The sequence below is a fragment of the Bison bison genome, unplaced genomic scaffold (assembly GCF_000754665.1).
Source record: "Bison bison bison isolate TAMUID 2011002044 unplaced genomic scaffold, Bison_UMD1.0 scf7180017864500, whole genome shotgun sequence".
Lineage (NCBI taxonomy): Eukaryota > Metazoa > Chordata > Mammalia > Artiodactyla > Bovidae > Bison > Bison bison.
The window spans coordinates 7,190,866-7,201,518 of NW_011495059.1; the positions used below are offsets into that span (position 1 = coordinate 7,190,866).

Here is a 10,653-nt window from a genome sequence, read left to right on the forward strand (position 1 = left end):
GCCTTGTGCTGAGATGCTGGGAACTGTGTGGGCTGCAAAAATGTCTAACGTTCCTCTTACAGGTAATGGACCAAAGGCCCAGGCTCCTCAGGGCTCCTGTACCAGTTTCTACCCCATCACCTTTCTTGGCTCATATATTGGCAAGGCCTTGAGTACCACTACTCAGTCAAAGGCATAGCTACCTATGACCAGAGCTGGCGCCTGGAGTTGGCATGGCTTCTTGCCCAGCAGCCACACTTGCTCTACAGGTGATCCAAGGACAGCACTGGACTCCAGGTCCTGTCAGGCTGGGAACACTCCTGGGCAAGGCAGAGCCAAAGCCTTCTCATGGCTTCTCTTCCTCTCCATTTCAGCCTAGAAGGACCTTGCCTCTGCGGTTCTCACTTACTCCGCCTTACCTCTCTGGTCCTCTCAGTACAAGCGAGCACACACATGACAACAGCCGTCAGCTGACAGGGGCTGAGCTGCTCACTCCATCACCTCCATCACCTTGCCTGCAGTGGCAGGAGAGCCCTGAGGGAGACGTAAGACTGAACAGGCTAAGAGGATGAAGGAAGTAAGGACTTTGATACGAGGTACCATGCCAACCATCTCACTTGTGATACGTTTAATCTGCAAGCAAGCCTGGACGGTAGTAAGCAGCATCCCCAATGTACTAGAGGGACCCGGAACTCAGAGATGAAAGAACGTGCCCCAAGTCACACCGCCTCCGAGTACAGAGCTGGGGTTCAAGTCCAGGTCTTTTGGCTTTAGGGGCTCTCCTGTTCTTCTCATTCTCATTTGCTGTGTCTTATTGAACAGAGGAACAAAATGGAGAGCTGGAAGTCATCATCGTAATCCTAAAAGCAGACACTTGTTGAACAAGACAAAACAGTAAGCAGGCTGCCAAGTTTTCCGCAGGCCAGGGTGAGCTTGGGGAGGGGGGTGTTCTTATGCTGTTCACTTCTCAGAATTAGAAGCCAAAATGGGAGGTGCAGCTAGAGGCTAGGTGCCCATGCATCTGCTGGTAAAGCCAGGCTCCCCTCTACATGACCGCGCTGCTGATCCGAACATCTCCCATCGAACTAACTCATTTAATCTTCTTCCTGGTGGCTCAGCGGTAAAGAACCTGCCAGCAATGCAGAAGACACAGGTTCGATCTGCCCAGGCTGGGCAGATCTCTTGCAGAAGGAAGAAGCAACTCACTCCAGTATTCTTGCCTGAGAAATCCCATGGACAGAGGAGCTTGGTGGGGCTACAGTCCACGAGCTCACAAAAGAATCAGGACACGACTTAGTGACTAAACAAGTTTATGAGACAGCTTCTGTGATGAGCTCCATTTTATTTAGGCTGTTGAAGAAACAGAGCCCTGACCAGAGAGATTCAGTAACAAGTGCAAAGGCTGGGATGTGGTCCAAATAGCCTGGTTTCAGGCAACAACCAGGTGAAGAACTGAAGACAGTCAGCCCGAGGCCCTTCGTCCTTGCTCAGAGGCTTCCATCTCTGTCTCCAGCTGCCTCCCCATCTACCTGTGCCCCAGGAGAGCACTGCACCTCTCCCCCTTATCCCGGATGTAGAAGAAACGTGACCAGGGTTGAGAGAAGCAAGGGACCAGTGTTTCTGTTTTGAGTGCAGTCGTGTGGAGGGGAGCCTGGCTTTACCAGCAGATGCGTGGGCACCTAGCCTCTAGCTGCACCTCCCATTTTGGCTTCTAATTCTGAGAAGCGAACAGCGTAAGAACACCCCCCTCCCCAAGCTCACCCCGGCCTGCGGAAAACTTGGCAGCCTCCTTACTGTCTGTTTTGTCTTCTCATCCGATAGAAATGCACAGCTGAGGGAGGTGGGGGAAGGGCCCAAGGCCCGAGTGTACCACCATGCCAGCCGTGATAACGGGCTGTGTGGATTTTCTGCAGCTCCCTCTGGCTGCTCAACCCAAGCTTAGATCAGGAGAAAAAAAAGCACGTGACCTGCCCCAGCTCAAGGTCCTTGAGGAGCGGGAAGGAGAATGCCAAGGTGAATCTATGATTGATATGCCAAAACACAGGCTGGGAGCCTGAAGACTGTCCCTACCATAAAGCAGGGCTCTGCCTGAAAGGCTGCCGCCCTGTCACAAGTTTTTTTTAATCAGTGGCCCAGAAGAAAGACACAGAAGGAATCACTGTGGCAAATGGGAGTGGGAGGGGCACTCGGGAGTTGATGAAGGCCATGAGGATCAGAGTAGGTCTTTTGAAGGCAAGTGAGTGCTTTTTATTTTTTTGGCTGTGTCACGCACCATGTGGGATCTTAAATTTCCCAACCAGGGATCAAACCCAGGTCTCCTGCATTGGCAGCACAGAGTCTTAACCACTGGACCACCAGGGAAGTCCCCGGAGTGCTTTAACTTTAGGAAGTCTTTTCAACTGTTAAAGACAGAAGCAATAAGAGGGGAAAGAATGAGGGCGCAGAAAGACCTTTCCCAAACATCTGGTCCCTCCACCTGAGCTGTGACCACTCCTATCTGGGTGCTCCTAAAGGCAGCTGGCTGGGTTAGATCACCTCAAGCGTGATTTTTAAAAACTATATATTCTGCTTTATAGATGGGGGATAGGGGAGGGTGGAATCAGGAATGTGTATTTTTAAGCAAGCTTTCCAGAATTCTGCCACCCAAGCTGAAGAACCACTGGTGTAGCCCACTGGTTTAACTTGTCCTAGTGGACCAAACCCCGTGTTTAAGCAAAAAAGCTTTACACAAAAGCTCAGAGAACAAAACAGACCATACAGATGAAAAGCCTGAAGGTGGGAAGACAGTGGTAACCTGCAGGAAGAAGCAGGGAGCCTGGCTTTGGAGCCTTTTGGAGTAAAGAGAGTAGCTTCGAATGGTAAGGCTCAGTGGTAAAAGAATTTGCCTGCCAATGCAAGAGATGTTAAGAGACACAGGTTTGATCCCTGGGTCGGGAAGATCCCCTGGAGGAGGGCATGGCAACCCACTCCAGTATTCTTGCCTGGGAAATCCCATAGACAGAGGAGGCTGGCAGGCTGCAGTTCATAGGGTCATGCCTATGCATGCCAGGGCAGGGCCAGGCCACCCCTGGCCACGCAACAGGTCACTACAGCTTTGGCTCCTCTCTGGCCCAGGACAAGCACCAGAGGGACTGCTGACCCCACCTCCCTGATCCTTCAAGTCTGTCAGGATTCCCATCAGACTCAGCTTCCTGAGAGAAGCCTCGCCTACCAGGGCAGTTCAGCTGACACCACACTGGTAATAACTACACTGAATCCTTAGTCCTTTGAGTAATGCCTTCCCTCCCCCTGGGGGGTGGGGGGCAGTGCCTACTGTGGTGTTTCCAGGACACAGCATCAGGTCTCGCACAGAGCACACCGCCATCAATACTCCACACGGTGGAGGGAAACGGGCCACCCCTCCCTGCCACGCTTACCTTCCCTCCCCAGCAGTCAGCCCCTTATAACAGTTAGAAAGAACAGCAAAACTTGGGCTTAGAGGGTGTCGCTGGGACCTGTGAAAATCCTTCACAAATGACTTTTTGCTTTTACCTTTGCAACTGCCTAGCCCGGGGACAAGTACCAGCAAACCAGTTAGTTAAATGACTCATTGACTTGCTAATGAGATTGCTCCTGGGCCAGTTAAAGGAGACAATCAAAAGGGAGGTTGCGGGAGGGAGTGAACAGGCTTGGCAAAACGTTGATGCTGGCTGGAGCCAGGTGACCGACGCCAGAGGTATATTACAATATTCTCTTACTTTTGGGGTTATTTGCAAATGTTCTTAATAAATAATGGAAATTTTAAAAACTAAATACAGGAAAAAGAGATGCCTCCAGGGACTGGCTTACACCAACTTTTCCTGGTTGAGGAGCCACTGCATTTCCGTATTTCTAGAAGTCCTCACTGTTGACATTTCCAGCAGTTTAATCTTCACTTTGTCACTTCAAGAATTATTTACTGAGCACCTACCAGATACCTGGCATTAAGCTAACACTTAGAATGTATGATAAATAAGACTAGGCTTCTGGAGTTTACTGTTCTAAAAATCATTCAGGGCTTCCCTGGTGGCTCAGAGGGTAAAGAATTCGCCTGCAATGCGGAGACCTGGGTTCAATTTCTGGGTTGGGAAGATCCCCTGGAGAAGGGAATGGCAACCCACTCCAGTATTCTTGCCTGGAGAATCCCCATGGACACAGGAGCCTGGCAGGCAAAGAGTCGGACAAGACTGAGTGACTAAGCACAGCACCAGTGACTAAGACTCCAAACTCCCAATGCAGGGGGCCTGGGTTCAGTCCCTGGTCAGGGAAATAGATCCCACATGGAGCAACCAAGACCAGTCACAGCCAGATAAACCAATCAATTTTTTTAAAAAAAGGCCATCAGTCAATTCCAGATGCTGACCAGTCCTGGTGCTGTGGAAGCACAGAGCTCCTCTGGGGTCAGAAGTCTCCTTGGTCAGGGGTGGGCGCAAAGGGGTCTGGGTATCTGTCAGGGTGACGGGAACATGGGAGGCCAGAGACGAGGCCTGCTATGCAGTCGGCACAGCAGCCACTGAAGGGTTTTCAGCAGAGGAGGGACAGGTGATCCAGGCTCAATCAGGGTAGGAGAGGAGCAATATTCCTGAAATACCGGCTTCCCTGGTGGCTCCAGTGGTAAAGAATCCACTTGCCAGCGCAGCAGACGCCAGTTCAATTCCTGGGTCAAGAAGAGCCCCTGGAGAAGGAGATGGCATTCCACTCCGGTATCCTGGCCTGGGAAACTCCACGGACAGAGGAGCCTGGTGGGCTACAGTCTGTGGGGTCGCAAAGAGTCAGACATGATTGAGCATCTAAACAACAGCAAATGTATAGGGATTGGTGAGAGCAAACGAGCTGAGAAAGGGCTATCAAGGGGAATGCCTTAGAGAAGGAAGGATCCAGCTTGGAGAAATTACGTGTTATCAGTCAGGAAGAGACCTTTAAGAAGGGGTGTACGGCTGGCGCTGCTTGGGATTCACAGTACAGTTTTCATCAAGAATGCCAGTCAGGGGACTTCCCTGGTGGCCCAGAGGTTGGGAGTCTGCCTTGCAGCGCAGGGGATGCAGGTTCGATCCCAGATCGGGTAACTAAGATCCCACATGCTGTGAGGCAACTAAGCCCAAGCACCACAACTATTGAGTACTCATGCTACAACGAAGACCTGATGCAGTCAAACAAAAAAAAAAAACAACAAAAAACGCCACGGTCCAGACTGCTCCTTAACTCTCAGCGTGACTCTAGTGCAGGGTGGCCACCTCTGAAACCCCTCCCACCAGGGGATGCTGAGACCCAGCCGGCCCTTCCGCAGAAGCCTCCAGTCTGCAGCAGCTAATCCGTGTCCCAGACCTACATTTCTGTAATGCAGGGATCTGGGGGTGTGGCATCTGAGGGGCCCACGAGTTCTGCACAAGCACGGTTTGGTCCTGTGTTTCCATTTTGGTAACAAGGAGCAGTGCTGTGGCCTCTGGCCACCCAGCTCGCTCAGCTCGAGCCAGGCAGCGCCCGTGTCTCCCGCTCACAGTGCAGCCAGCAGCACGGCACCCACCATTTGACAGCAGTGCAGCTGGGTGGGATCGCCTTCCTTTTACATTTCTTTACCTCGGAAAACTGGTTATTTTACAGTTGTCTATAAGAGCAAAAGCAAGTTTTGTTTTTTTTTTTAAACCCAGTTTTATGTTTGTACATGCTTAAAGAATGTGATAAAAATTACTCAAGTCAACACTGTGAAGTAGGCAAATCCATGAAAAATATTTTCTTTAAGAGAAGCCAATACATGATTCAGGCTTGAGAAATAGTGTCCTTGATAACAAGCAATTTCAATAAAGTGTGACAGGTGGTTTAGCAGCACAGGTAGAGGCTTACTGGAATACACAGCAGCGGCCTCCGCCCTAGGCTGGGGAGTCAGAGCACGAGGGCATGAGAAGATGCTTCGCCAGAGTGAGCCAGGCTCAAGAGAGGCCAAAAAGAAACCAAGGGAGATGGCCCGGAGGCTGCAGAGTTCAAGGGCCCGAGAGACAGGAGGGACAAGGCTACGGGCAGAAGACTGGCAGCAGGCTTCCTAGGTAATCCTGGCTCTTAGGTGCCTGTCTTTGGCCTGTGCTGTTCTATATCCTGTGAGTTAAAGCCCACCTCTTCTGGGAGGCCTTCTGAGGCTCCAGGCCTGCTCAGAAGCCCTGCCCTCATCTCTGCTGCCATCTGTCCCAGCGGTGATCACTTCTCCCAAACATCAGGGACCAGGTCTTCCCCAGCTGTCCCATTCCAGACTAGACACGGCCCAGGGTAGGCCTGTGTCTGGATCCTCTCCGGGGCCCCAGCTCTGCCCAGCATATAGCGCTTGTCGGTACAGAGGGTCTCGGAACTGCTGGGCAAGACCTGTGATCTAGGAGAGGATGAGAGGGAGAGCAAAAGCACCGCCCTTGCCAAACACCTTCCAGTAAGCCTTGAATTCTCGGTCTCGCGCCCTGACCTACTATCAAAGTGCTCCCAACATCTCCCTTTCTCAGATGAGGAAACACGAAGCTCAGAGAGGAGGCAGTGACTTGGCCAAGGTCCAGGCTTCCTCTTGTGGAGAAGATGGGATCTAAGTCAGGGTCTGTAACTCTAGAGCCTTTCTCACAGACAGACTCCGATTAACCACTGCCCAGCAGGTATAAAGTCAGGTGACAGGAATTCAGAGGGCTGAATACTCACCATGAGGCTTTGTAAAAGAGGGAAAACAGCTGGAAGATGTGGGAGGTTCGGAGCCGGGTAAGGGAAAGAGAGGTAGGGCCATGGGATGGAGTAATGGGCCAGGGAAGAACAGGCGTGGAAGGGGAGGCGGTGGGCAGGGAGATGGGCCTTTGCTAGGCTGGGGGCCGGCTCTGGGTCGGTGTCTTACCTCAGCATCATGAAAACAACAAACACACCTGCAGGTTGGCAACAGGGACAATCCAAAGTAGCTAATTCCCCTCACTCTGACCAAAAGTGGGTATCAGGCTCCTTTGAGCATCTTCATGGTTGTGGTTTACAGAGCACTTTCACAGCCAGTTCTGAATCTCTTCCTCACAGCAGTTCAGTCAGGCAGTCTAACCCCACTTTACAAATGGGAAATCAAAGTGTGGTTCACAACTCCTGCATGGCAGAATGGGGTTTTGACCCCAGAACCTCTCCCTTCTGCCCTTTCCTTCACTGTGATTCCAACTCCTTTTTAACCAATCTGCAGATCACCAGCTGCCCCTGGAAACCAAACTGCCATCGAAGCACCAGTCTGGGGCTAGAGGCCGAAGCCCACTCACTGCCTTTTCACCTTCTCCTGGCCTCCTGCATTAATGATGACACCCAGACATTAATAGCAATTCCCTGCCTCTTCAGAACACTCCAGAATCTGAAATCTAGCTGTGAAGTCTTCATGCAGTTGTCTTCCCGTGAGGCAGAAAGGCTGGCTATTCTCACCTGACCCAAGAAGAAACTGAGGCCCAGGGAGGGCAGGTGACCAGCCCAAGGCCACACAGCTGAGTCAGTGACAGGCCTGGGATGGGACCAGAACCTGAGTCTCCTGCGACCCCCTGCTTACCTGCAGCACCGACAGATTGGTCTGTCCAGAAAGGCTCAGCTTCTCCTGTTCTGAAGGGTAGGCGTTGTAGCGGTGCAGGTACAGCCAGTCCCGGAGGATCTTCACTGACTCCTTGGGCAGGTTCCCTCTGCGCTTCCTCTTGCCTGCCAGGGAGAGGAGGCCTTCCTCCTCGCCCAGGTCACTGTCTGACATGGTGTCTAGGGGCAAGGCGAGACCCCAGGCAAGTCTGAAACAGGTGACAAAGGAAATGGGGACATTATTACCATGCGCTGCCTGTGACCCTTTCCTCAGCACGTCATTAGAGCCTGGGACGCCAAAAATGGGGTAATCGAAACTCAGTCCCAGGCCACGCTAAAGCCTGGGCAAGGTAGAAGAAGAGCCTAAAATGTCTCTAGTTCATCAGGCCAGAAAAAACTATTGAAACAAATGGCAGATCATTAATAAATAGAACCAGACAGTAATGACAGCTACCACCGAGGCCTGTTTTCTATGCTCTGTACTGAGCACTTCACATTTGTTATCTCATTCAGTCCTCACACATGCCCTTGTGAGGGAGACAGTAATATCATCATCCTTTTATAGATAAGAAAAACGAAGGCCCAGAGAGATTCAGAAAGTCATCCAAGATGCTATGGCTGTTAAACAGTTACCATGGGACCCAGTAATTTCACGCCTAAGGTAGCTGGTTATGAAGATAAGTGAAAACCCATGTCCACACAAAACCTTGTACAACATTATTCATTAATAGTAACATTATTCATAACAGTCAAAGGTGGAAGCAACCCAAGTGTCCTCCAACAGATGTATGGATAAATGAAATGCGGTCTCCCCATAATACAGTAGAATATTATTTGGCTGTAAAAAGGAAGTCGTGATACAGGCTACACTATGCATGAAACTGCAAATACCACGCTAAGTAAAAGAACCCAGTCACAAAAAACACATACTGTGTAATTCCATTTTTATGAAATGTTCAGAATGGGCTGGAAGAGGACAGAAGAGTGATTGCTAAAGGGTACGAAGTTTCTTTTCCAGATAATAAAGTCATTGATTGGTTTCTTTAAATGTGTAAGCTGGGGACTTCCCTGGTGGTATAGTGTGGATAAGAATCCGCTTGCCAATGCAGGGGAAACAAGTTTGATCCCTGGTCAGGGAAGATCCCATATGCCGAAGAGTTACTAACTAAACCCGTGCACAACTACTAAGCCCGGCTCCCCAACAAGAGAAGGCACCACAATGAGAGGCCCTCGCATCACAACAAAGAGAAGCCCCCCCACCATCCAAGGCAGCAACGAAGACCTAGTGCAACCAAAAAAATAAAGTGTAAGCTGTATGGTATGTGAATTATACCTCAATAAAGTTGTTATGGCGGGGGGGGCGGAATCTGACCTCTAGGATATGGTATGGAAGCACGGTTTGGACCCTGATAGCTTGCCCTGCCCCCATGCCTTCTTGCTTCCCAGGTCTCCCAAGACCCAGTGTGGAGTCTGGAAACCCTAGCAATCAGTGCCTCAAAAATCCAGAAAAATGAGCAAAGGCTAGGCTCTGGTTCCTCCGGCTTGGCTGTGTGACCTGGGGCAACCAACCTTCCCTCTCTGGGCCTGCGCTTCCTAGTCATCTGTCAATGGAAGGAAGGTGTTTCCCTAGACACTCCCAACTCAGTTGCTCATCCGCACCCTCCCCGGCCAAAGTTCTCCTCCGCAAAGGCAATAAGAGATTTACATTTTTAAAACCAAAAGTTCCAGGACAAGCTGATGCCAGAATCTCAAGGCTCCTCCCTCCTCAGCCTTTTAACAGCTCCCTCGCAGTCTGGGCCAGCAGACTCTGGCATCTCCCAGGTTTTGTTTCCTCGACTTGGGCCAGAGCCCAGATATCTGGGCTGGCTAGGCCAGGCTTTCGAGGGAAGGGTCTACTCTCCCAGCCAGGCCACCTGGAGGTGAGACAGGCACTGGTGAGAGATGCCGCTCCGCAGAGAGCACCAACAGCAGGCTGCTTTCTGAGGTCAGGTTTCTGAGATTTAGCTGGCCAGGGCAGTCAGGACCTGAGCTCAGGCAAGGATGCAGCCCTGGCAGGCTGGGAGTTTACCCGAGGTGATCTGCACAAATTCCACCCCGGCTGCCAGTCAAATCCCAGTCTGCAGGGTTCCAGTGGGTGGCCTGCGGAGATGACCCTGCACAGACTTCCCCACCGCAGTGTCTGCGCCCCAGCCATGATATACACCGACAAATACAGCAGACACCGTTCACAAACCCCAAGCCGGGAGGTTCGCCACCTTCACACCCCACATTCCCACCCAGCCTCACACCAGGCAACTCTTAACAGCACTCCGATAACTGGCACCAACCCATCGCTCAGCTCCTGGAACCCCCACGATTTACACCGACAAATCCAGCAGACACACAGTTTACAAATCCCACCTCCAGCACGAACAACTGGTACCACGCAACCAGTTCCTGGATATACGCCCACCCAAGAACTCCAAACGACTCACCCCGCCACGAACTCTCAGACTGGGAAAACTCCCAACGGCATCACACCAGTGATCAGTTCTTACCCTCACTGGCCTGCGGCAGCACCCTCTGAACACAACACCCGGGGCACCACTCCACGACGCCGGACCTGCAAGCACTCCCGCATCGACTTTCTGACAACTCCCCGCAGCTCGGCCGACACTCCCCCGGGCCGAGCCCTCGCGCGGCGTTCCCAGCAGTTCACACAAAGCGCGCAGCCTCCCCCGCGGCCCAGACCCGAGTCGGAGCACATGGCTCACGGGGCGGCGGGGGAATCGGCCTGCGCTCGGGGAGCCGGCACCCCTCGTCTCCCCCCACCCCCCCGCCACCCTGCGTCACACTCGGCGCTTCGGCTCCCCGGCGGTCCGCCACCCCCGTGGGGCGGGGGCTCGGGAAGAAAGAAAACTCACGTGTCTGTCCCGGGGCAGGAAAAAGTTTGGTTCCCACCCCCCTTCCCCCGCCGCTCGGCGCTGGCTGACTCTTCGGGGCGCGGGGCCGGCCGAGCCTGCGCGCTCGGCTTTGTGCTCCGAACTCGGCCCGGAGGGGGAGGGGAGGGGGCTGGGCTCCCACCTCCGCACCGCCCCCCCCCACCAGCCCTGCGCCCAGACTCCATGT

The 10,653-nt window shown here is 52.5% G+C and overlaps 1 protein-coding gene and 1 long non-coding RNA gene across 2 annotated transcripts in view; one reads left to right on the forward strand and one right to left on the reverse strand.

The window, feature by feature from the left end:
• The window catches only part of LOC104980479, a 20,116-nt gene extending 17,206 nt beyond the window's left edge, over positions 1-2,910 (forward strand). The window contains exon 3 of the long non-coding RNA XR_824269.1: positions 63-2,910. This is a non-coding gene — a long non-coding RNA (uncharacterized LOC104980479). The remainder of the gene's footprint in view (positions 1-62) is intronic.
• The window catches only part of TGIF2 (TGFB-induced factor homeobox 2), a 16,794-nt gene extending 8,688 nt beyond the window's left edge, over positions 1-8,106 (reverse strand). The window contains exon 1 of the mRNA XM_010829215.1: positions 7,529-8,106. Within this exon, the coding sequence (XP_010827517.1) occupies positions 7,529-7,720 (192 nt within the window). The 5' untranslated portion in view covers positions 7,721-8,106. The remainder of the gene's footprint in view (positions 1-7,528) is intronic.
• Between the last annotated feature and the right edge of the window lie 2,547 nt (positions 8,107-10,653).